The following is a 25727-nucleotide window of genomic DNA, read 5'->3' on the forward strand; positions in this document are numbered from 1 at the left end:
AGGAAAACATCTGTGCGGGGAAATTCTGTGGAGACCAGATTCTGTTGGAGTACTCTTTACTATTGCCAAGGATACATAATGTACTTCAGAAGGATTCTGTATTCATTGTACCAAAGATAGTAAATACAGGTGGCCATAGAGAGAAATGCTGGAAAAGTTCTACCTGTGTATCACTCTATAAAGGAAACTGAGTGAGAGGAGTCCAGAGAGAGGGGCAGAGAAGGGCTGGGATTCCACCTGCAAGCCATGATAGTAGCTACTGATATTGAGATCTCAGCTCAAAATCCTTGGGTGGGAGCTTGAGTCCTAGCGAGCTTGTCCCGAGGGGGTCAATCATGTTTTTGTAGCGCTCCCCACGGTGCTTCATGAGGAAGGGGCCCCAGTCAGGTTGAGGTGAGCACACCAGTTTCAGCCGCTGTGGAGGAAATGGGGTAGTAATACTTACAGTACTCAACATTTATATATCTTTTATATGTGACCAAGTGGGTTTAATTTTCCAATAATAAAACATAAATGAATAAATGAAATGAACAAATGAATCCTGGGCTCAGAAGTAAGTAATGTAAGACTGCCTATTAAATTCATGTGGTCATAATTATAAGTCCTGCATTCTCTTGATTTGGACTGGTATTGAGCAGGTGTTGAAATGTATGAGAATAATTAGCACCTTTCTTTTTGTGACCTCACAACTTTTAGTCAGGAAGCCTTTCACCAGAAAAATACAGTACCAGCCAAGGTGTACATTGTAAATGACTGCATATTGTACAGGGCCTTACAATAATATTAATAATAATAATAATAATGCTTAACAGATGTCTTTATTCAGGGTGACTTCCATAGTTTACATTTTCCTCAAGTAATTCAGTTCTTCAGTATAAGTGCATTGGTCAAGATGGTCAAGTGTCCAACTGGGAATTGTATATGCAGCCTCCTGACTGATATGCCAGTTCATCAATCATTGTAATACACTGCTACCCAGCTGAATAATTTAATGTAGACCATGGCATCTACTAGGATAAAGTTACTGAAATCAGCTGTGCCTAAGACCCACTCTTACTGTGAACAGAAATCCTTCTAATGAATGAATAGGTGATTGAAAAAGTTGATCAAACTCACACCATGGACAACTATGTAGCTATATGCACAGCAAACATTACTAAGCATTGCTAAATGGATTTAAATGTATTCACAACATTAAATGAGTAACAAAGGATCTACCACGCTTACCCCAAATTACTCTTACTATTATTTAATCTATTATTTACTCTCTTTATTATTTATTATAGTATTATTTACCCTCTTTTGTGCTGTACTTGTGACCCTCACACTCCAGATGCTTATAGATACACACAATGTAAAGCAGCTCTACACTCTGGTTCTCAGCTTCACTCAAGTGCCAGATCACAGCCAATACAATGCTGGGCCATTATAGTTGCAGACATGCAAAACACCATCTCAGCAATTACCAGTGTCAGACATTAAAACCATAGAGCGCATAGAAAATGGCTTCCATGTGCTCCAAGTATGTCAGAGAATGCTATCTCTATCAGTGATGAAATACGATCTATATTACCACTTAACATTTGTAAATACAGTGATCTCTTTAATATTGCAATGAAAGCTTGTGCATTCTTTGATGTGATAAACAGTGGGTTCTGAGCATGTGGTGAAGGGAATTAACAGTTCCCCTCCTTTGTTAAAACATAAGCAGAATAGCATGAAAAATCCATATGTAACAGTCACAAGCTGTGCTTGCTGAAGGCCTATCGTTACAAAGTATTGAACAGTACCCACCAGACTCAGTCCAACACACAAATTAATGCTCAAACGCTTGAGCTGCCCTTACACTTCATTTTATCAGGAGGGATCAAGTTATTGATATATTTAATTGGGTAACCTAAAGAGCCACTTTTCTGGCAGCATGTTAAATCATGTCCTCCCTGAGTCCTTACCTCAATGAAGGTACCAGGTGCCAGATGCATTTTGATCACAAACATGATGGGAATCCAGATGACAGAGCACATCACCATCAACCAGCCCAGAACCATTGACCAGGTCGGGTAGGTATAGTCCTCATAGGTCATGACCTTCCACTGGTAGAAACTCAAACTCAGAATGAACTGTAATGTGAAGATAATGAGTCAGTGGAATAACTGTTTACAAATGCATACTTTAACAACATCAAGAGTGTTGATGGCATGGTTGATTGTGATGATGCCAATCTAGAAATAATCATTCAAGGTTTCAACAGTTACTTGGCAGTTGCATGGTGTAATGATTAAGCAAGTGGACTTGCTATCAGAATGTTACAGGTGAAGCTCCTGGGTGTGCTAGTGATGGTGTACCCTTGAGCAGGATACTTAACCTGAATTGTCTCATTAAATATTCATCTGTATAAAGAGATACTGCATGTAAATTATGAGCTATCTAAACCAACCAGCACCAGGAAATCTGCAAATTAAATGATGTAATAATGCCATTCATCACCTTTAGTTAACCAGAACACTGACTGTCTATTTTCTAGAAATTAATGGATGCATCTGTCATTATCAGTTATACTGAGCACCCTAACTTTCTATGAGCAGGTCATTTTATAAACTGTGTGCTGTGTGCAGCAACATAAATTGAACAGCAAAAGCACAAACTAGATGAGGATGTCAATACAATGACAATAATGATTACGAGGTATTGTACAATCTACAATTACCCGAAAAGGCATTACTGCCAGTGTTTATTGTAAATGCGCATTACTTACATTACTTGCCTTTTAAAGAATGACAAAAAGAAATTAATAATGACCAATATGGAAAAATCTGATTTTATAAGGATTAGTGCATACTGTAAGAATAGTTGGTGTCACAAAAGCCCAGCAAATTCTCCAGAATTTATTTGGCTGGAATCCGATCATCATTTCAATGTCTTCACAGAACCTCTGCAAGCCTGAGAATGATAGACCCGCAAAAAGAGTTGAAAAATCACTTTGGAGCATCAGTCAGAATGTCATCATAAGTCCACTGACAAACACAGCAACAAAAAACAAAAAATGACTAGTTTCACTTCATATGAAGTCATCGGAAGTTAAGCAGAGTTGCTAGACTTTGAACGTCTCACTGAGAGTGATAGTGGGGATGGGACAACAGTTTAGGGTGCCCAACTTTATATTCCACAAACAATCTGGTTTGACATTCCTATAAAGTGCTGGTTCCTGAGTTGGAGAAATTATTTCAGCATGCTTTGTGTGGGCACTCAAAGGCATCTGAAGTTCTGTCACTGGTACAAAAAAATTCAACAGACAGCTCCAGCTCAACTAATACAGCTTCAGAGACACCTAGTGGTAAGAAAGGGCAGCGTTCTTATTTTCAAAAAGATTCCACTAGCACAAGCAGTACAATGAAGAATTACATCAGGAGTGTTCCTTTCAGTGGCAATGTCTTACCATATATGTATGAGACTCCCACCAATTCAAAAATGGCGATAATAACAAGAGAGTATGATGCCGCATATGTATCCACCAGCTGTAGCATGTACATTCCATTCTGTTTGGGTAAAGAACACAAAACGGATTCTGAACAGTTCAGACAACCAGACTCTAGATAAATGTTTGTATTTTTTACCTGACTAGATGAAAAACCTGATTATACCTCTACCAATTTCACATTCTCCACACTCTGAGAGCCATATATGTCTAGAAAGGTCTGTGAGTATTATTTATGAGGTACCTCAAAGGGCATGGTATGTTGTGTGTACTAGGCTTACAATTGCAGTTGTTAATAGCAAACATAACAACAGGGTTGCCCTCTCCATTTTAATGATGCTTATTTGGATGAATTGACTTCCAGATTAATTGCCATTCATTAGCACAGTCCTGATTAATAGAAGCAGGGGTACTCTGACTGTCACGTGCCTGCACCTGTCAAAGGATTCTTTTCATGCAATGAATAGCTTTAATTACCAGCAACAAGGGCACCTTATACAATCTCCAGGTGGGTCCTGATTATGCCATTGTGGTGAATGTGTGTGATGTGACATTAAAGCAGTGCAACGTCCCAGGAACTGTGTGTCTCTGTTGTCTCACTCTCACCTCAGTGATCATGGGGAAGCCCAGCACAAAGAAAGCAATGCAGCACACCAGGGTGAAGATGGTTTTGTGCTTGCGAAGGTATTTGGGGAATTCATCAGACACTGATGTCACAATGGTCTCAATTGTGGCAAACTGAGAATCAAGGGGAGAGTTAAATAAATCACCAACAACCAGAGAATACACCTTGAAAAGGCTCAATCATGGGAGAAGAAGAGCTTTCACATGTGAAGCCACCAAAGCAGGGCTTTGTGGGCTTGAAAGCAAGCAGTGTTAATATGCTTGCATTCTCAAACCTGAGGTTTCTGCTCCGTGTGCTAATTAAGTGTGCAGAGCTTTTCTGTTTGAGTCTGGAAACAAATTTATAATCACAACAATCTCGTAGCTTAATGAATTTTCTCCAAAGTGGGGTGCGATGTTCGCCAGGCAATTATGCCAGTCTGTAATTAAAATGTGCCTGATTGCATGGCTGTTTTCCTGTAATCGGGTGAGCGTGGTAAATAAAGCGAGGTGCCCACCCCCTGGCCTCACAGCAGGCAAATGGGTAGAATGAGAAGCCTCTTGCTTGCATAGGCTGAGAGGAACACTTAAGTGCTGGCAGGGCATTGTGCACAAAATCACCTAATTTAATAATGTGTACAGAAGCGGCCAACTGCATAAGCGAATCCCACTAATTATAGGTTTCACAGCAGAGAGATGCAGCTGTTGAGCATCAGCGTGTCTCACCTCTGTCCATAAGAGCGACAGCATCCAGGGCACTAATTACTTTGTCATTAATTCTGACCTCTCACACAAAATCAATATGCAGATCTGTGTCTTTACCACATATATTTATATTTATAACTAGTGCATTCTTTCAAATGATTCAGCCCGGACAGTCTCTGGCAGCATTTGCTTAATTAGTGACTAATTACCAGTTATTTAGGCATGAATACTAATGCAATAGTGATGTAACAGACCAATCAACTGAGGGCCAGTCAGTACTTAATACTGATTTTATTTTGACTGCTGATGATTAAATAAGAGATAACTTTTACTTTTTAATTGGCAGATTTTTTTGATTGAAAGGATCTGCAGGAGTTTTTGCATTTCATGAATATATTTGGCATGATATTATCATTATTCATTTACTTAATGCTTCTCCAAACAGGGCAGCTTTCACTTATTAACACTGATGCAGGACACATGAACACATACAGACACAAATTACATAATAACTTACATTTTGTCATTTCACAGAGCCAGAAAAACATACAAACTAGGAGCGCAAAAGTCACAGTCACAGCGCAATGCAAAAAAGAGCATATCCAAACAAGACAAAGAGGTCTACACAACAATAGTTACCATGGTATCCAGCCCCAGTGTCAGCAACATGAGGAAGAAGATGATGGCCCAGAAGGGAGAAACAGGCAGTCTGGTCAAGGCCTCAGGGTACACCACAAAGGCAATGCCAGGCCCTGGGAGTCACAGAGAGTAATGCCACACTCTGAACATGGAGCTTACCTCAGCACCAATACAGCAGTGCCTCCCAGCAGTATTCATTACAACCCAAATGACCCATTTAATTTTCTATGTTTACACTGTACAGTATAATGTAATATATATATATATATATATATATATATATATATATATATATATATATATACATATATACATATATATATACATATATATATATATATATATATATATATATATATATATATATATATATATATATATATATATACACACACACACACACATGTCCATTAAAACCTACTACCTGTGTTTTTAGAAACCTTGCAGATGAAAAGTGTAAACTGTGTAACAGTACATCATTGCATCATCAAGGTATGAATAATTTAAAAGCTACTTGTATGAAAATGGACAGTTCATTTACATAATTTCACATTAAAATTACACATTAGAAGGTATTTTCCATTTCACATTAAACAAAAACAAATACATTCACAAGTGCAACGGAGTCAGTATAGCTGAAAAGAAAATTATGAATGCTGTCTTTTGATGTGAAAAGCAAGCTAGTATACACTGAGGAGCCAAAACATTATGACCATCTGCCTAATATGCTCTTGGTCCTCGGTGTGCCACCAAAACAGCGCCGACCCGAGGCATGGACTCTACAAGACCCCTGAAGGTGTCCTGTAGTATCTGGCACCAAAACATTAGCAGCAGATCCTTCAAGTCCTGTAAGTTGTGAGGTGGAGCCGCCGTGGATCGGACTTGTCAGTCCAGCACATCCCACAGATGCTCAATCGGATTGAGATCTGGAGAATTTGGAGGCCAGGGTAACACCTTGAACACTGCATCATGTTCCTCAAACCATTCCCAAACAATGTGTGTAGTGTGGCAGGGTACATTATGCTGCTGAAAGAGGTCATTGCCATCAGGCAATACCATTGCCATGAAGGGGTGTGCCTGGTCTGCAACGATGTTTAGGTAGGTGGGACGTGTCAAATTGACATCCACGTGAATGGCCAGACCCAGGGTTTCCCAGCAGAACATTGCCCAGAGCATCACACTCCCTTCACCGGCTTGTCGTCTTCCCATGTTGCATCCTGACGCCATCAGTTCCCCAGGTAAACAGCACACACGTATACGGCCATCCACGTGATCTAAAAGGAAACAGGACTCATCGGACCAGACGACCTTCTTCCACTGCTCCAAGGTCCAGTTCCAACGCTTGCATGCCCATTGTAGGTGCTTTCAGCAGTGGACAGGGGTCATCATGGGCACTCTGACCAGTCTGCGGCTACGCAGCCCCATATGCAGCGGGATGGTTCTTCCTATAACCATCATTAAAATTTTCTGTGACTTTTGCCACAGTAGACCTTTTGTCGGTTTGGACCAGACAGGATAGCCTTCGTTGCCCTCGCGCATTGATGAGCCCTGGGTGCCCAACACCCTGTCGCCAGTTTGTGGTTTGTCCCTCCTTGGACCACTGTCAGTAGGTACTCACCACTGCTGACCAGGAGCACCCCACAAGCCTTGCCGTTTCAGAGATGCTCTGACCCATAACAATTTGGGCATAACAATTTGGCCCTTGTCAAAGTCACTCAGGTCTTTAGTCCTGCCCACTTCTCCTGCATCCAACACATTAACTACAAGAACTGATTGTTCGTTTACCATCTAATCTACCCAGACCTTGACATGTTCCCTTGTTTGGAGATGGTCAACGTTATTAGGTTCACCTGTGAGTGGTCATAATGTTTTGGCTCATCAGTGTAAGTGCTGTGTTATGGTCTGTTGTGTTTAGAGAGGGTAAACCAAATAAAAACTTTATTTATTTCACCATGTTAGTATGATATTAAAATGAAGCAAATTGTTAACACGTCAACAATGTAAGGATGACTGAGAACTACCATCTTGAAGCGTTGTTCACTTTACCTTCATCAGCGACCTTCTCGATGGGCACTTTCAGCTCATGTGCCATGTACCCTATCACAGAGAAGATGACAAACCCTGCAAAGATACTGGTGGCACTGTTTGTGCATGTCACTATGATAGTGTCCCTAGAGAAAAAAAGACACAACAACAAGGTGAGCAGAATTGCAACCACTGTGTGTAAAATTGTCACAGAACAGTGCAGTTAGGATTCCAAACAGTCCTATAGTTTTGAATAGTTTTTTAGCATCACCACACTGCTGCAGTTTCAACATAACATAACATCACAAAGAAATTTATTTTTGATAACAGATCAGTTTATTCTTCTAATGAATTCTAACATTTAAATTTTTACGAAAATGTAAATGATCTTGTTTGCACATGATCGTGATTTGAAAACCAAGAGCACTAAAAAGTAGTAATGCTTTTTATTCATGACTGACCTGATTTTTTTTTATTTGAAACAGTGAAAATATTGTTGAGGTGCATGATGTTACATGTTGCAAATCAAATCATTCTGGAGTCTAACTAAGGAACAGCAACAGTTCCCTCTAGTGGAAAACAGGACAAATTAAAATGCTCAAATATGGAACCCATATGAGCCTGGATTAATGTTCGAGTTGAGGGAGCAGCTTTGGTAACACACTATTGCCAGTGTGGCCAAAGTAGGAGCCAAAATTTACCCATGTCACTGTGAAATGGTTGTTACAAGAATTTTTTTTAACACTTTGAAATACGAAGAAGTTATAATACTGAGAACTGTGAAATGCTTTTATTGTTCATCCTTGAATTAATCTGTATGCAATATCTGATTTAATTTACAGTTGACATGATGGGAAAATGACTAAATGTAAAACACATGTAGCACTTTTTCTGGTTTTATGCTTCTGATCAGAAGATGGGGATAACCTGAACACTCCTTGCTCAAAAACAAACTCCACACATGTCTACAAACACTACTTTATGCATTTCACAGAGCCAAGTAACTTTAAAATTAGTATTACTCCAATCCAATGGATGCATTTTTTATCGCCACGTTCACGTCAGCAGCCACACACACAGAATTCTGAAGGGCCACATGAGGCCTTACAGCTAGGGATTGGATACCCATGCGCTCTTGTTTTTTGAGAAAGTTCAATAAAGGCAAGCATTAAACTATTACTTTCCAGCAGTGCTTTATCACTGTCAGGTTAGAGACATGAAGATTATATTTTACTGCATATGCCCCGTCTACATTTGTCCCACACAATGTATTAATTTATTGTTCCTTGATGTTGGGTGGATCTTATATGTACTGAAACATATTCTGCTACCATTATATGAGTGAGTGATTTAGCCTTCTGTGGAAGAGAGTGTAATCCCTCACAAGACAGGAATGTATTCAATTAGGATCTAAAGTAAAATGGCAGAAGATCTCTGAAACAAAACATTAGGTCATTTATGAAGAGTACAGTACACAAAGGCTTATCGTGCATGTTCCACATGCCATACAAAGCCCAAGGACTAGAAAACACATTGGAACACAGAAATTATTAATGAGAGGGAAAATAAAATATACACAACAAACTGCACTTACCATATATATTTATCATTTCATATCACAACTATGACTCTTCTGACACTGAAGCATTAATCCTCACTTTCTAATTTACCATGGGTATTCAGTGTTATATCACTGACCTACAGAATCATTTTCAATATTTATTTGCTTCACATGTGCCTTTATCCATGAGAATATGCTTTATATGCTATATAAACAATATGCTAATTTATACCACAGGTCATTTACTTGCTGAAGGGTACAAAAGCAGTGAACAACCAGGAATTTCAAACTGCTTGGTCTCCAGTCAGCTTTTTTAGTGCTTGCTTCCTTTCTATAATCCTTTTTGTAATTGCAAATTGCACATCACCACAACAACCTCTGCAGTCATACACTAATGCTGATGTAAAATGACTACAATCCTTCAATACACCTATGTGCAACTCAACAGCTGTTTTTCCACACTACAAGTCCCAGAGTGCACAAGGGTGAAGTGGGCCCAATTGGGGGATACTCCACTAACATCATCTGAGCAATTTATTACCACTTGATGGTTCACTGATGCCTGAGAGTTGTGAGATAAGGAGACCTTGGTTGGCTTACCCACCCCTATTCCTAGTAGAACAAAGCTCTTGGCAGAGCCCATCATGCTCCTCTGAATGAGTTACACTCTGCTTTGCAACTAAATGTTTAGGTGATTTGACTTCTTTCTTGCGTATGATATATTTAATAATATAATAAAATAATATGTTTTGTATAATAAAATCATCAACAAAGGACTTGAGCCAACCCACAAAATACACTCTGGATGTGTTAAATTTTGTCAGAGAGGTCTTAATATCTTTTTTATACATACCAAAAATTTAGTTCATTAATTATTTGCCAGTTGTCTTACTGCATATAAAATGCCTTTTGATAAACTCTATATGTGTTTCTCAATGTTTGATCTGTCTGTACACACTACTAATTCATGACAAAAACTCACTACATACTGTAATCTGGAGCTCTCTACTATTTTAGGTTGACTATACATAACTGAGATTCACTGCATTCTGTAAATACAGGTAAAACCATACCTGTATTTACATTTATTCATTTTGGCAGACGCTTTTATCCAAAGCGACTTACATAGGTTACAGTTCTGTACAATGTTATCCATTTATACAGCTGGATATTTACTGAGGCAATTGTGGGTTAAGCACCTTGCCCAAGGGTACAGCAGCAGTGTCCCAACGGGGATTGAACCGGCAACCTTTCGGTTACAAGTCCTGCTCCTTAACCACTGTGCTACACTGCCGCCCGCTGTATATATTCTAAATAAAATAAATTACATTTATTATGTATTTTTTATGTTTATCAATACAGACCTAGGCCCATATTCATCAATCATTTGAGAATTACTTTTAAGATTCAGCTAAAAGCACTTTTCAGGAGTTGAAAATGTCCAATCTCAGATTAGACAATTAGAGTTATTTAGGAAGCTTCCTACTCATACTCTCTGCTGGCACTAAGACAATTTCCTTCAAATAGATCTCAGTTCATTTTCACAAAATAAGAAATTCTGAAATGCAACACAAACACCTGACGAGTAAATATCTGTGGTGAAGGAGCTATGCACCCACAAGCGGTCAGGGGAATGGAGTCATTAGCCATGGTTTTGGAGGTATTCTATTTCACCAAGGAGGTGACATCCTGTTAGAATGAAATTGTTTTCAAACAAAAACTTTTCCCCGTCACTAGGAAACAAACTTTATTTTTCTTAAAGCAGTAAGCATTGATGTTCTTCTCACTGAAAGATTGACAATGTCTCTGATGTGGTCAGTGACAAATAAAATACCCTCCTTACGGATATCATTTAAATAGCTCTGTGTTGTCAAATGCAGGCTATGCAAAATGGATTTGTTCTCCCAAAAATCATGCACGCTGCCCTGATGTAGCCACCTGTCAGCACCTTCTTATGCTTTAGAACAGCTTGTGAGGACTACATCACTACCTAATGTTTCTGTGCCAACAGAAAGCAACTGTTAACAGAGAGCTAGGTGGCTATATTGCATAATATAACCAAACTTTCATTGTGTTGACTTTTTCCATGACCACATTCATGGAGAACACTTGGTTGGACAGTACCAAGTCATGCATGTTGAACACAGCATTACATCACATTTAGAAATTATTTACAAATACTGCAACAAGTCCTCGCTTACCTATAACAGTTATTGTGGAACTTGTTGTAGGAAGACAGAGTGATGAGTCCACCCCAGGCTGCAGACAGGGAGAAGAAAATCTGAGTAGCAGCATCCTTCCACACCTAATGACAAAAAGACAGGGTTTGGGGGATACACATGATAGAGCAAGGGTCGTCATGACATGAGATACAATTAGGCTGAACACTATAGCATTGCATCACTGTTCATTTAGAAACCACTGGAATCACTTCTGTAACACATTGCAAAATGCTTAGTCACTTTAGTCACGTTTTACATTTAGAAATCATTTCTTAAGCCTTCGTGAACAATGAAATCTTCATGAACAACACTTGTAAAATGCTTTCATTGACATGATGCATATACCATCTATGAGCAAATGCTCTACTGTATGGGATGACATAACACAGATTATGTAAAACACTATTGTTAAATGTGACATTTCACATTAATGCCAATTGAACTCACGTCATTTGAGTTCAATTAGCATTAAACTTCAAAACAACATTTTACAAGATAGTTATTATTTTATAACATTTCAGCTAAAACTAACAGTGATCCCTTCAACATTGCTGCACTCTCCCTGAAGTTTCCAGTAAGCATTGCATGGTAGAGCTTCTTCTATCAGTTTGAAAGTGAAATGTGTTCTGGATAAACCATTAAGGCTCTTTCATACAGACACCTGCAGTCTTGAAAAAAACATATTCATAAAATTGTTTAATTATATTTTTAAAGTCAACACTGACACAAATTTTAGCACAAATACTTTTTTTGATATATGTGACTTATTTGTAGAATTTTCAACACAAAAAACACACATACACAAACCCTCACATGTATGACTGAGTAACTAAGATAAAAGAGAACATTCTGTAGAATGAGCTAAGCATTGGCAAAGGTAGTGGTGATACTGAAACAAGAGGGTAATATCAACAATACAACCATAAAAAAAACAACAGAGCATAAAAAACACAATATACAAGACACTTTGGAGGCAATAACATGCTAGACATACTGTGTGCTACTAATATGGGGAAAACAGGATTTGGCCAGGAGGTGCAGGATGTTGGTGCAGTACAGGGGGTCGCTTAGCCAGTGGGGACAGCTGGATAGGAAGGGTTGACAGATTTTAGAAAATTTTACATAAGAGCCATGGAGGGAGTGTTTGATTTTCTCTCTAATTTCACAAAGGATAGGGCATCCTTTATCCAATGGGGATGAGAGGGGGGATGAGGGCTCTTCCAGTGCATCAGAATAACATGCCTCGCTAGCAATGTGAGAAAAGCTACAAGTTCAACAAAAAAGGACGGCAGTGAGTGGTCAGTGGGTAGGACACCAAACAGGCCAATTAAGGGCGGGGGATGGATGTTAGCAGATGTTATGGCTGAGAGTGAGTCAAAGACAGACTTCCAAAACAGAGGTAGGGCGGGACAAGTTCAGAACATGTGGGAGAGATTAGCTGGTCCTAGGTGACATTTATCACAATGTGGACTCTATGAGCTACTTTGCATTGTAAGACCCCGTACAGGGCACAAATAGACAACGTGTGGACACATTTCAGAACTGACTGCCAGACCTCAGTCTCTATTCGGTTGGGCCAGGTTCGGACAAAAATTTAGAAATGATGTTCGGGTTTGAGTCGGGTTCGGTCACATCGGCCAACCAATAACTAGGCAGCAAACAGTTGACTTTTGAACTACTAATTACGATGGGCTAGCCTAATTGACATGGCGCTTCAAGTTCTTTTTAGTGAAAATATAGTGGAAGAATAAATAAAAATGATGGACCTATACTGTGTGTGTTGGGCTACCTTCTGTTCTGGGGTTTGTTTATTTATGTGACAACGCAACACATTACGGCTATTTCAGGTGATAAATATTCATAGGCTAAAGATGGAGGACGTCAAACAAAATTTGTCATCAGGGACGTTTAAAACTACTGAAAACCATGCAGGGAAATGGACGGTATTGGAGGCATTTCGATTTAGTCATCATACAGGTAATAACGAAGCAGTTGGTTATGTAAAATCTAAGGTTGTGTTCACATGTAGCATCTTTTTTTGATGAAAAACCCTGGCCAGAGCATTTTATCAAGTAAAAAAAAAATGCTGGCAGTGTTTGTTCCAAAAAGCAGTTGAGAGCATCTTTTGTTGCCATAACAACAGCAGCATGTAAAATGTTAGCAATCTAGCTGGCTATACATTGTTGCAGAGTTAACGTTAGCTAACAGGCTAGTTTTGCTAATGACAACTTCAAGCAGTCAACACAAACACTTTCCAGAAACTCCTAGGATCTGTCCAATTTGACTCCAAACAGCCTCTTTATGATGAATGTTATGATACAGTTTAACTTTCATATTCATGCTCAGAAATTAGCATAATTAACTTCTCCACTGCTACCATCTCCATTTTTGGTCGTTGTTATGGGAAATGACAGGTGTCACTACTTCGCTTGTGATTGGCCAGCTGTCAAAAATGCACTTGACGTAGGGCATTTTTTTCTGAGAAGTTGAACTTTTTCAACTGAAAAAACGCCCTGAGCTGCAGAAAAAAACGCCAGTGGTGTTAAAAAAATGCTCAGGATGTTTTTGAAAACATGGTCTACTCCATAAGATTATTATGTAAAACAGACACTGACAGCTTCAAAAAAGACACTACGTGTGAACACAGCCTAAAACGTGTGGGGTTCTGATGAGATATGACAGCAAGAAGCCTGGGAATTCTGCCTTGCAGCGACATGTGGACAGAGGGTGCAGGATGCAGGCTGTGGGCGGTTTAGGGCTACTGCAGACTACTATTACTGGCTTCGCTACCTGCGTCAGGCTCAGGTCGGGTTCGGACATAAAAAACAGAATGCCTGTCGGGGTTGGGTCGGGCTCGGTTACTACCCTCTCTGACTGGGTCAGGTTCGGACAGAAATATGCTGCCTGAGCCGCACTCTAGTCTCTCTCTATATTGAGATCTTCGGACCTAGTAGTGCGTTATTATCAGAGGCCGAGGATTGCTATGTGAGTGTTGTACAGCTCTGAAATGGTACCTTTGAGGTAAAGATTAATATTAAATATGGTGTCGACCAAGGTAGCAGGAGGAATAGCAGGGAAGCCAGGAAAGTGATTACAAATGAAGTCTCGGATTTGTAAGTATCTGAAGAAGTGGGTCCTTTGCAAATTGAATACACGAGATAACTAATCAAAAGATGCAAATGTGCCATCAATGTAAAGATGCTTGACAGAGACAATCCCATTGTCTAGATAGAGGTATGAGAAACCAACGGTGAAAGTCTTGAGTCAGACGAGCAAATTACATTTAACAAAATCTGAATAGTTCCTAGTTACACAGCTGCCCAAATATTTAAAATTTTCCAGCGATATCTTAAATGGCAATTTCAAAAGGGGATAGTGCTGATTAATGCTGTAGCTGCAGCATTAATAGGCATAAGTTCACTTTTATGAAAATTTAATTTATAACCCAAACCTAACAGCAAAGCTAACACTGGGGGGATAGATCTGTCTGGGTCAGAGATGAACAACAAAAGGTCGTCAGCGTACAAAGACAGTTTATGCTCAAAACCCCCCCTTCAGATGCCCAGCATCTGACTGGACCTGAGGGCGACTGAACAATGGTTCGATGGCAAAGGCAAACAGTAGTGGAGAAAGTGGGCAGCCCTGCCAAGTTCCATGTTTGAGGGGAAAATAATCAGAGTAATCATTGTTTGTGCGGATGCGGGCTAAGGGGGATGAATATAAAAGCTTAATCCATGAAATAAATTTGTTATCAAATCCAAATCTTTTTGAGATGTAAAACAAATAGGGCCACTCCACGTGGTCAAATGCCTTCTCAGCATCCATTGAAATAACCAATTCTGGGGCATCAGAAGATGAGGGTGAATATATTGATATGTATCAATTAGCTGTCTGACATTATGAAAAGAGTGTCTATCCTTAACAAACCCTTTTTGGTCCGTGGGTCCGTGGAAATAATAGTCAAAAGAACAGACTCTAAACATCTCGCCAGCATCTTAGCTAATAGCTTGACGTCCGCACAGAGCAAAGAGATAGGGCAATGATTACCGCAAAGAAAAGGATCTTTGTCCTTTTTTAATATAAGAGAGATAGTGGCCTGACGTAATGTAGGGGGGAGTGTGCCAGATTGTAGTGATTCATTGAGCATATTTAGCAGCAGTGGGGATAGTTTATCAACAAATGTCTTTAAAAATTTGGCTGGGAAGTCATTGGAGCCTGGGCATTTCCCATTCTGCATCGACATTAGAGCACTTTTAATTTAACTGTAAAGGGTTCATCCAACCCAGAAGCTGTTTCAGGATCAATGGAAGGGATGTTTAAGGACCTAAAAAAGTTTTTGTATTGTGTCTCATCAGATGAGCTGTCAGTATATAATGAATCATAAAAGTCCCTGAATTGGTCATTGATGGTTTGAGGGTTAATAGTGTTTCCATTCACAGTATTAATTTGAGTGATATGCAGTGATGAAGAAGATTGTCGAATTTGGTGGGCGAGTAGTCTACTTGGTTTATCTCCAAACTCGTAATAATTATGGCGTGTTTTTAATAGTGATTCTGTTGCCTCGTTGGAGGTCAGGATGTCAAATTCAGCCTTTTTTGTGAGTAATTCTTTAAAAAGATATGCGTCAGGTGAGTCTACACACCTTGTCTGCGTTCCGATATAGCCCTGGAGAGACAAATACTCTTTTTAGTAGTGATCTTTTCTGGTAAGCAGAATAGGATATTATTTCTCCTTGCTTTGCATGTCTCCCAGATTGTTGCCGCAGATACAGCTGGGTTAACATTAGTGGAAATGAAAAGGTCAATGTGACTGCAGATAATTGCAGACTGCAGACAGTTTTAATAAAATCAGGGTCAGTAAGTAGTAGCGAATTAAAGCGCCAGGGGGATCGTGACAGGAATCTACTAGGAAGGGAGATGTCAACTATGACCGTTGTGTGGTCTGAAATTACTATAGGGCTGTAGGAGCATGAGCTGACAGAGGAGAGTAATTTATTGTCAATGATTAAAAAATCAATTCAGGAGAAAGTACCATGGACAGGAGAAAAGAAAGAGAACTGCTTGGCAATAGGATTGAAAAAGCGCCAAACATCTGAGACTGCATATTATAAACAGTTGAATGACTTTAGATGATTTAAGTGGAGTAGAGGGGTTGTTAGATGAATGGTCAAATGAGGGATCAAGACAGCAGTTAAAGTCACCCCAGAGGATGAGTTGGCAGGAATTTAAGTCAAGAAGAGAGAAGAAAAAGTTTTTAAAAAAGTCCTCGTTGTCCCAATTTGGACCATACACATTCGCCAAAGTCAGATTATTGCCACAGATTTTCCCTGTAATGATAATAAAGCACCCATTGGGATCTGATATGACCTTAGACACAGAGAATGGAACTGATTTATGAACAAGAATTGCAACCCCTCGGGCCTTACTTGAGAATGAAGAGTGGTAGAGATGGCCTACCCACCCTCTGTGAAGTTTAAGGTGGTCTGATGGCTTGTGGTGGGTTTTCTGTAAAAACGCAATTTTTGTGTTTAAATGTTTTAGATGGTTATTCACTTTGTTACATTTTATGGGTGAATTCAGCCCTTTGACATTCTAACCAGTAAATCTTAAAGCACCACTTGGTGCTGTCAAGATGTTAGAGCTTAACATAAAGTGATACTTGGGGACCTGAGTAGGTGTTATTCCTGCACATCTCTGTCCCCATGACTGGCACCCCCTGCCTCTAGTCTAGCAGCATAGAGAAAGAGGGTATGGCACCTGACCGAGTTGAACATGTTGAGTTATAGAAGTAGCACACAGGTAAAAAATAAATAAATAAATAAATAAAAAATAAACATGAGTAAAACAACATAATGGAAAACCTAACTGAAAAAACATTAAAAATACACCCCCCCACCCCCACCCACCCAACCACTCCCCTTAACCCAAACCCCAATCTAGTTGCTGCAGAAAAAGACAGCAACAAATACACTCTGATACACTGATCAGCATATCTTAATACTTCCTTAATCCTGTCACTCTATTCCCACAACATTGTATTGATAAACTTTAAGAACAAAAGTTAGAACTTTTTAAATGCCTCAAGTGAAACGCATTAAGATATTTGCAACAGGCATATGCAGGGCTTTTTAAAAGCATTGAAGCCTTGCTATTGTAATAACCTGCTGAAAATACACCTAAGAAGACAGAATTGACCTTGCAGCAGAACAACAGTGTGCAAATATATACATTCATATATAGTTGCCCTTCAGCACAAATAATTAAAATATTACTTATTACTGAATAATTTATAAACATTACAAGTCTTACACATGCATGAAGGTTTTAGGAATATAGCTTTATGTAGTGTGACCCCCCTCTTCAATGTCCTTTAGCATACTGATAACACAGATTTGCGGTTCTAAAGCAGTAAGCTTTATGATTCATCCACCAATTCCAAATTATCTAATGCTTTATAAATATGGGGCCATTGTCACAACACAAATTTATCTACTCCTGTGTCATACAGATAACAAATTAAAACATTTCAGATAGCCAAACCAAATAAACATAATAAAAATAACAAATACAAATCATTGTTTTATTTTGCATCATCTTTTTAAATACATCTATTGAAATCAATCTGAAATCCACAGTCTCTTTTTCAATTTACACCTGGTCAACAACAGTACAATGTTTGATAGCTCATACAAAAAGTCATGTAACACTCAACCAATGTGGTTTCATATTAACATTATTCTAGAGCTATGTGCTTGAACTGAATACGTCTGAGGTATGTTTGAATATGTATGGTCAGTAATTGCAATGTAAAAAAAAATATAATCAAATATTATTTTAGAACTTATTTTTTGCTGCATCGATATGGTGACAGAAGACCGGGTGTTACCTTGGCATCATTAAGTTTTTCCCACTTGGGTGTTATGAAGTAGAGAATGCCAGATGCAGCCCCAGGAAGAGTGATTCCCCTGATCAGTAGAATAATCAGCACCACATAGGGGAAAGTGGCTGTGAAGTACACCACCTGCAGAGCCCAGATCAGAAGGGGTTACTGATGAGACTATTGCCAGAAAGAGTTCCACAGTTACTTCTCAAGATGCTCAACTGGACAGTGGAGCATCATTTGATTTAAGAAGTTCAATCAGGTATCCACTAGAAGGAAACCTTGCATTAAGTTTCTTGAAATTACTGAGCACTGAAGTTATGAGGGTTCTCCCAGTGGCTACATGAAGAAGCAAACTGCAAAGACTTTGATGGTGGACTTTTTTTGGACTTTGTTTGGTTTAATTTTGTAAAATATTGTAATTACTGTGGCTGTCTTACTTTCCCAGATGACTTGATTCCTTTTGCCAGAGATGCATAAACAATAACCCAGGCCAAGAACAAGCAGAGAGCCAGAGGCCACTGGATATCTCCAGGGTATTCAATCCCCTTAGAAATGTGTAACACGTTGTACCTGCCAAGACAGAGGGAATTTAGGTTATTGCATCTATGAAGATGAGCACTTGAGCATGTGATAGTTTACAAAAGGGGAGGAGACAACGCACACTCATTCAATATCCCTCACGTTAAGTTTTTCATATATGTACAGAATGTGTGCACATTATTCACAATACAATCTGAAAGGTATGGTACCCATTGGTATATAAGCCACCATACATATCCCTGCTTACTTAAAATACTCTTCACTGGGGCTGACATAGGTTTTGTTTTCTGAGGTGAGGTTTGTTAGTTTGCCCCCAATGGCGTTAGCCAAACAGTTGGTAGTGTTCTTTATAGATGTGATGTTCCCAACCCGCAGTATGCAGCTATCTGCCACAACAGAGAAAAGAAATGCATGAATTAACAGCGCTGCACAAATATCTCAAAACAAATCTTTACATTCCACCTCTCTCAGTCCAATCTAATTTAGTGCAATGATAGGTGATATCACAAAAGGAAATACTGTAAAAGAGTACCACGTCCATACCCATACCACCTGCACACACACACACACACACACACACACAGGCATGCAAATATATACATATAAATTTGTATGTATTATGATATACTGATGCATTCCTGTCATTCCATCACCTGATCATCGATATACTCCCACACGTTACCATATCGTGAAGTTACTGTGCTAGAACATCCACTGTAATTTACCATATGACCACAAGAGGGTACTTCAACACAAATTGCGACACTGCAGCAACCATACAGTAAATTTGTCTGGCAAGCATTTTCTTTGCTTTCTGTATTTACTGTAACAGACCAGAACAAACAAAACAGTAGGTACTTTTTTGACTTAAAATTACCCCCCGCCCCCCAACCCAAACACACACACACACACACACACACACACACACACACACACAAATAACAATCACGGAGTCAAGTAGATTTGATCGTAATTTAGCCCTGAATTTAGAATTAATATCTGAACAACAAATACATAACGTCTATGAAATCAAACCTTGTGTTACGTAGTACAAGAAGTAAAATACTTAAAAATAAAATAATAAAAAGTAAACTGTTTGACATGCTATTTACCATTTCCATTCTTTGTAGAATAACATAAAAGTAGCTTACCATATAAACTGCATTTATCGAATATGAAAATATTGCAGTGTGGTGCCTTGGTCATAACACAGCACATACTGCATGGGTGAAATCGTTTTCACTACTTGAATGTTTGACAACATATTCTTACCTAGCTTAAGCATGTCTTTGTCTTTACAGTCTGGGGTGTTCCACGAATTCTTACAGTTAGCCCATGGGAGTGAGCCCTTCAATGAAGCGAACAGGTAGTACAATGTCCAGCACATAATAATATTATAGTATATGGCTATTAAGACAGATATAATCAACATGGCAATCCCGCAACCTAAAATAAATAAATGAGATGAAATATATAAATTATTCTTATGCAGGAAAAAATTATTATCATTAATCATCATATCTGTATACAAAAATACGTGAAATAACTGTAGTTTCTATATAGAAGTCGCATCGCCAACTCAGATCTTTATCAAAATCGAGAAACTTGTCATCTGAAATTGCTGAAAACATATTTAAACTGGCACAACGACAAATTCTGTAAAGGTTGTTTACCTTGAAGGGATGGAATAGCTTTCCATACTGATACAGGGCCCTGGCTGGCGAACTGTCCAAGAGATACTTCGAGTAAAAATATAGGGATTCCAGCGAGGCACAGCATTATCAGGTAAGGTATCAAAAAAGCACCTACGCAGAGAAATGACAAGTAAATAGAATACCTTTTTTCTAATGTCGTAATTCAAATAAAAGCACATGTATTTAAATACTCAACAGTTAATTAAATTGAACCTGTTGCAATGAGACTAAACAACATTTATAATGATATAATATCAACAACAATAATAATTCGTATGATAAAACCGGCAACAACAATTTCAAAAAAAAAAAAAAAAAAAAAGAAAAAAAGAAAAAAAAACTAATCTGAGGTTTGGAAGTAAAGGTTTTATTCTTGCCCCCAACTACAAATAAAAACAAGAATAATAAGATAATCATTTATATTTGGTAGGTTTTCGATGATCATTATGTATAACTCAATTTATACATGAAAATAGAAATTAACAGTACTATTTGTGTTCATATCAATAATAATATAATGATATGAATCTTACAAAATCTTGCCAAAAACAATTTTGCTTTTACTGGTCAAAACAAAATAAGCCAAGAATTAGATTATTCTGTGAGAATATATGAATAAATATATTGCTTGTCGTCAGGCGCAGAGTGTGTACTGTGTGTGCAATGTGAACTGGTCTCATGCGGATCGTGGAATCATGACCCAAGGCTCGTTTTTGAGAACAGAGGAGGAAGATGCCTCTGAACTTGTGAATGATTACAATGCTTTTGTGCTCAGATAAAACCGGAATTTTCGTGAAGTAGCTTTGAAATGCATACTACATGGATTGTCAAACCCAATATTACGCAGCAAACAATTGCATGATTTATTTCATTCTTACCTCCTCCATTTTGGAAGGCTAAATATGGAAATCTCCACACATTACCCAAACCGACAGCGTAGCCAACCATAGAAAGAATGAAATCCAGTTTATTCGACCAATTCCCCCTGGCTTTGTTCTCATCCCCTCCTTCCTCATCATCGTCATCCTAAAGGAAAACGGTTGTTTGAAGGGTTACTGCATTTGTCGCTTCCATACAAATACATGTGTAGGCCTACACGTGGAGACATTTTCTTAAACGTATGAAACATTATCACCAGAATCACCACACACCGTTTAGTCAATGCAAGTTTATTTCACTCTGAGGATAGGATAGTTATTTCATAGTTTAACTTTGACGAACCCAAAGCGATTTTCATTGGGCTAATTTCATACCAAAGAAGACAATGTTGCTCTTATAAAAAGAAAACAATGAGATACGTGACACGTAAAAGCGCCTACTAATTCAATTTGAAACCTCCCTGAGGGATTAAACAATAGCCAGAACCCGCATCCTTATGTAATAGGCTATATTAGTCCGCAGCGCCACCAGGAGCGGTAACCAACCCCATGAGAATGGGTATTTACTCCAGTGGCCATCTGAATGAAATGACAGCACTGCGTAAAAACACTAAGTCAGTCAGTGAAAGGACGAACAAATTCATACTCTGAACAAGTTACCAGTGTTTGTGAAATATTGTGAGGGTGCAGTTCCTGTTATCGAGGCAGTTATCGGTAAAAAGACCATTCTGTCTGAGACAACTTTGCAATAACAGTTAATTACATAAGTCATGAGCGAAAGATTTATTATCTCCTGGCATGTTGTCTTGTAGGCCTATAACTGAAAGCACCCGCAGAACGAATAATTGAGACACTAATTACAGATGCCGAGAGTGAGAATTACCTTCGACTTCTTACCGCGTGCTGCCAAAGCCTTAAATAACGTATCTGGAAAAAATCCTAAGTGTTTTATATCACAAAGATAATACTGCTCAATTCCTAACACTCGATGGTGATACATTCTCAAGGAAACCATTCAAATGAAAGGCAAAGATGCAGTCGATTTCACCGCTGACCAGGTCTTAAGGGAAGTTAATTACAATAGTGCAGACTCCCAATGTCATGGCACCTGTATCTTTACAGAACTGATAAATAAGTCTATTAAAAGAAAGTCAGCTAATAGAATTTTTGAGGACTTTTCAATGGGCATATATAACCGAGTTGTTCAAGATTCCCAAAAAGATGTGTGCTCAGGTAGAAACGCCGTTCCGTGTGCATTGAAACATTAATTTGAGAACACTTACCCCGCTTACCGTGCCAGGCAGAACAGAAGTATTCCCATCTGTCCCCAGTATGACGGTGGTCTGGCTCATGGATGCCCAGCTGCCCGTGGCATTGTTTTGCTCCATTGTGCTTTTCATGGCATTTTTAATAGGTGACGCGTCTTTGCAATAGGAAGACATTAATGCGCCACGAACAGCTGTAGAACCATCCGTTTGGAGCGCCGTAGGTCCCGCGGAATCCCTGCGAAGGGCAGAGTTAACGGGGACCGGCGCTGGAGCAGCGTCTTTAAACGTCCCATACGCTTTTTCGACCTCCATCTTTACCAGCGTATTTTCCGCAGCACAAAAAGTTTTTCTCTCATCGGCGGGCTGCGAGTGGTGCGCATGCTGGGAGTCAAAAGGTAGGTTTTGGACACTACTGGATTTGTTTGTTGTAACTCCGCCAGCTCCTTCGGTTTGGGGTATCGGATTAAATCTGCCAGGGCTGTTGACGGGGTGTTTGGTCATATCTTTCTGTTCAGAAAATTCCTATAAAAAACAAAATTGAAGGTTAGTCTCTTCACTGGGGAAAAATCCAGACGTAAAATAAAACGAAACAGACGCGGCAAAGGTATTTTATGCAGACTGCTCTGAGCAAAACCTTTTTTAACAATGGACGTGATACATTATCACAGCATTACAATACAAAGGAGGACGCTAGCGTTGAAAAAAGTATTTTCTGTACAATATTATGCATATACCTATGTAATATATTATAAATATACACGGTGGTGTAATAGACGTTTTGCTACATTTGCTCAATGTCCTTCCCTTGTATTTAAAATGCCTTTTTTTCTGTTTGCCCCGTTTCTTTGACTTTAAGCCCATGATTGGACGGTGTTTGGGCCTCTCTTTTACCATTACACTGAAAATTCTTTAATTTTACGCCCCATTTCCCCCCGTCATTCACCCCAACACATTCTCTGATTTTATAGGCAATACACAAATTGGTGAGCTCGGTGTTGCTCCGCTTTCCCCAGCAGGCATTCTTACAAGTATTAAAACGATGAGCACATCCCAGCAAAATTATTTTCAAGATAAGGGAGAAAAATGAATGTAAAATCATAATGTCACACAAGGAGGCATCGAAAATAACGTTATAATAGTTGGATTAAAAAGGGAATAACCCGTCACACGTGCACGTTGTTGACCAGATGATTTAGACTGCGCGACGTATTCATTTTAAAAATCCACAAACAAAAATCATTAATTAGTCTATAAGTCTGTGCCTGTTCTAACTGAACTGGAACACAAAATACATTAGGTCTGTAATACGTCGTAGAATAAAATAGGAGCTGCTGTAATGCATAGTCGTTAAGTTTCCCTGAAAGATAAAAGGTAACTAGTTCAGGAGTCGAAAAAGTAACAGCTTTTCAGGACCATGGACAAGGCTCCATTCAGAAAAAAACCTACAATTTAGAATACACAAATAAACTCGAGCACTAAACTGAATTTATGGTAACAGCAACGATCAACAGTATTAAACACTCGACAATGTGTAAGCGGCAATGTACTCACCATTTCTGCGGCACCAACAAACAGGTCAAAGGCAGAAAACAGCAGTAAAGACTGCAGATGGACTGAATGGTGAGTGCAAAGCTTTCTATAGCTCCGTGGGAAAGATTGGGTTTGCGTCAGTGCACAGTAAGGTGTCACTCGCGTGACATTTTCTTGATAATAAGAGTTTGATAAATCATTAGCCCTGGATTCAGATTTTAAAGGGACAACAAGCGCAAGCGCAAGCGCCAGCTAGTTGTCACTCGTTGTCGCTGGGCGTGCGTGTATGGACTGACTCATTTGATTAATAAATTGGTCTCAAGGGAATGTAAGCGTTCCCAGTGCGTTGGTAATAATTTTCAAGTACAATAAAACGAATTGTGCCATATTACAGCTTTTAAAGACAGAAAGGTTCCCCTCAGCACAAAGCTGTTTCTAATCGTTTCAAATATTACGTTTATTTCGTTAGAACTATGTATAGCTTATTTGTATAAGCATATTTGTCCATATCATAATTATATACTCGATCTACTGTTGCAAAACTAAATATATACATAGTCCATTAAACTTTTTGGAACTAACATATCTATTTATATCTAAATATAAAGGAATGTAATAAATCATACAATTTGTTTTCCAATGGTTTGTTAATCATAATCACATACTTCAGATTCTTCATATTGACGACAATATTATGGCACTGTTTTATAAGTTTATTTATTGACAATCGTGGATGTATTTTCACAACATTACTGACGTATACGGCATTATCGTTACTATATTGCGGTACATGAGGATTATTTACATTAAATACACAAATATACATCTAAAACTCGTAAAACAAATGATACAGAAAACAGAAGAAAGTAATTTTACCACGTTGAGTCTACAATTGCTACACTATTCGAGGCAATATGTACGTAAAAACAAATACGTATTACTATTTCAATTGAGTCTACGCACAAAGCGGCTGTGTACGCATTTCTGTGTGCGTCAATGGGACAAGAATCGATTGATCCCAAAAAAGAAAATGGGAAAAGGTTTTATGGTAAGACAGGGGTAGGAGAAGTTATTCTTCTGTTTTACTTATACAAAAGCCAATTAAGGCGTGACGTTCTACACTTAGCAAAAGACATTAAGGTATAAAACACAACGCATTACCAAAGGGAAATTTGCAGCAACCGTGTAAACCGTCTGTCCCCGTCTAAACTAAGAAAACACAACACGTGAAACTTTATTCAAACAACATTCCTGTTTTTGAAACGACGTATTAACCTGTCGAAAGTAATTGGTATATTCTGAAATATAGAATATTGAATTTCATTATTTGGTCAGCAAATTTGTTCATTCTTAATGGTATTAACTATTAAATGGTCTTGACATGGCCTATTGCGGTTCGCTGAAAATATGTGATAATCATTTTAATGCACGCAATAGCGTAAGCCATTAATCTTCGTGAGGGACAGATAAGCCTTTTCGCTATAAATTTACTAGCCTCTCCAGTCTTAATTACTTTGTCAACGAAGAATAATTGTAATTGATTTCTGCTCTTTTCTTGGCAACCTTAACGCATTTCCCTTGCAGCGTTGCCAAAGACAGTACGGGAGAGAAGGCTGCTTTATTTAAGGGGTGATGCGGAGACCTGTCATGCTGCTTAATGTCTTTCCCTCAGGTCCATGGCATTAAAAGTAATATGGTATGGATA

General features: G+C 38.7%; 1 protein-coding gene across 1 annotated transcript; it reads right to left on the reverse strand.

Moving 5' to 3' along the window:
* Window positions 1-256: 256 nt before the first annotated feature.
* On the reverse strand, window positions 257-24790 carry slc6a5 (solute carrier family 6 member 5). The gene is made up of 16 exons (XM_036534648.1): window positions 24776-24790; window positions 22508-23014; window positions 21225-21372; window positions 20326-20457; window positions 19925-20098; window positions 18900-19038; window positions 18550-18682; window positions 18116-18250; window positions 11210-11313; window positions 7469-7593; window positions 5423-5535; window positions 4082-4213; window positions 3437-3536; window positions 2840-2940; window positions 1953-2120; window positions 257-415 (listed from the first exon to the last, which is right to left on the reverse strand). Exons 1-16 carry the CDS (start codon window positions 24788-24790, stop codon window positions 257-259), a joined length of 2385 nt encoding a protein of 794 aa, XP_036390541.1.
* Window positions 24791-25727: the final 937 nt, after the last annotated feature.

The sequence above is a fragment of the Megalops cyprinoides genome, chromosome 8, assembly GCF_013368585.1.
Source record: "Megalops cyprinoides isolate fMegCyp1 chromosome 8, fMegCyp1.pri, whole genome shotgun sequence".
Taxonomy (NCBI): Eukaryota; Metazoa; Chordata; class Actinopteri; order Elopiformes; family Megalopidae; genus Megalops; species Megalops cyprinoides.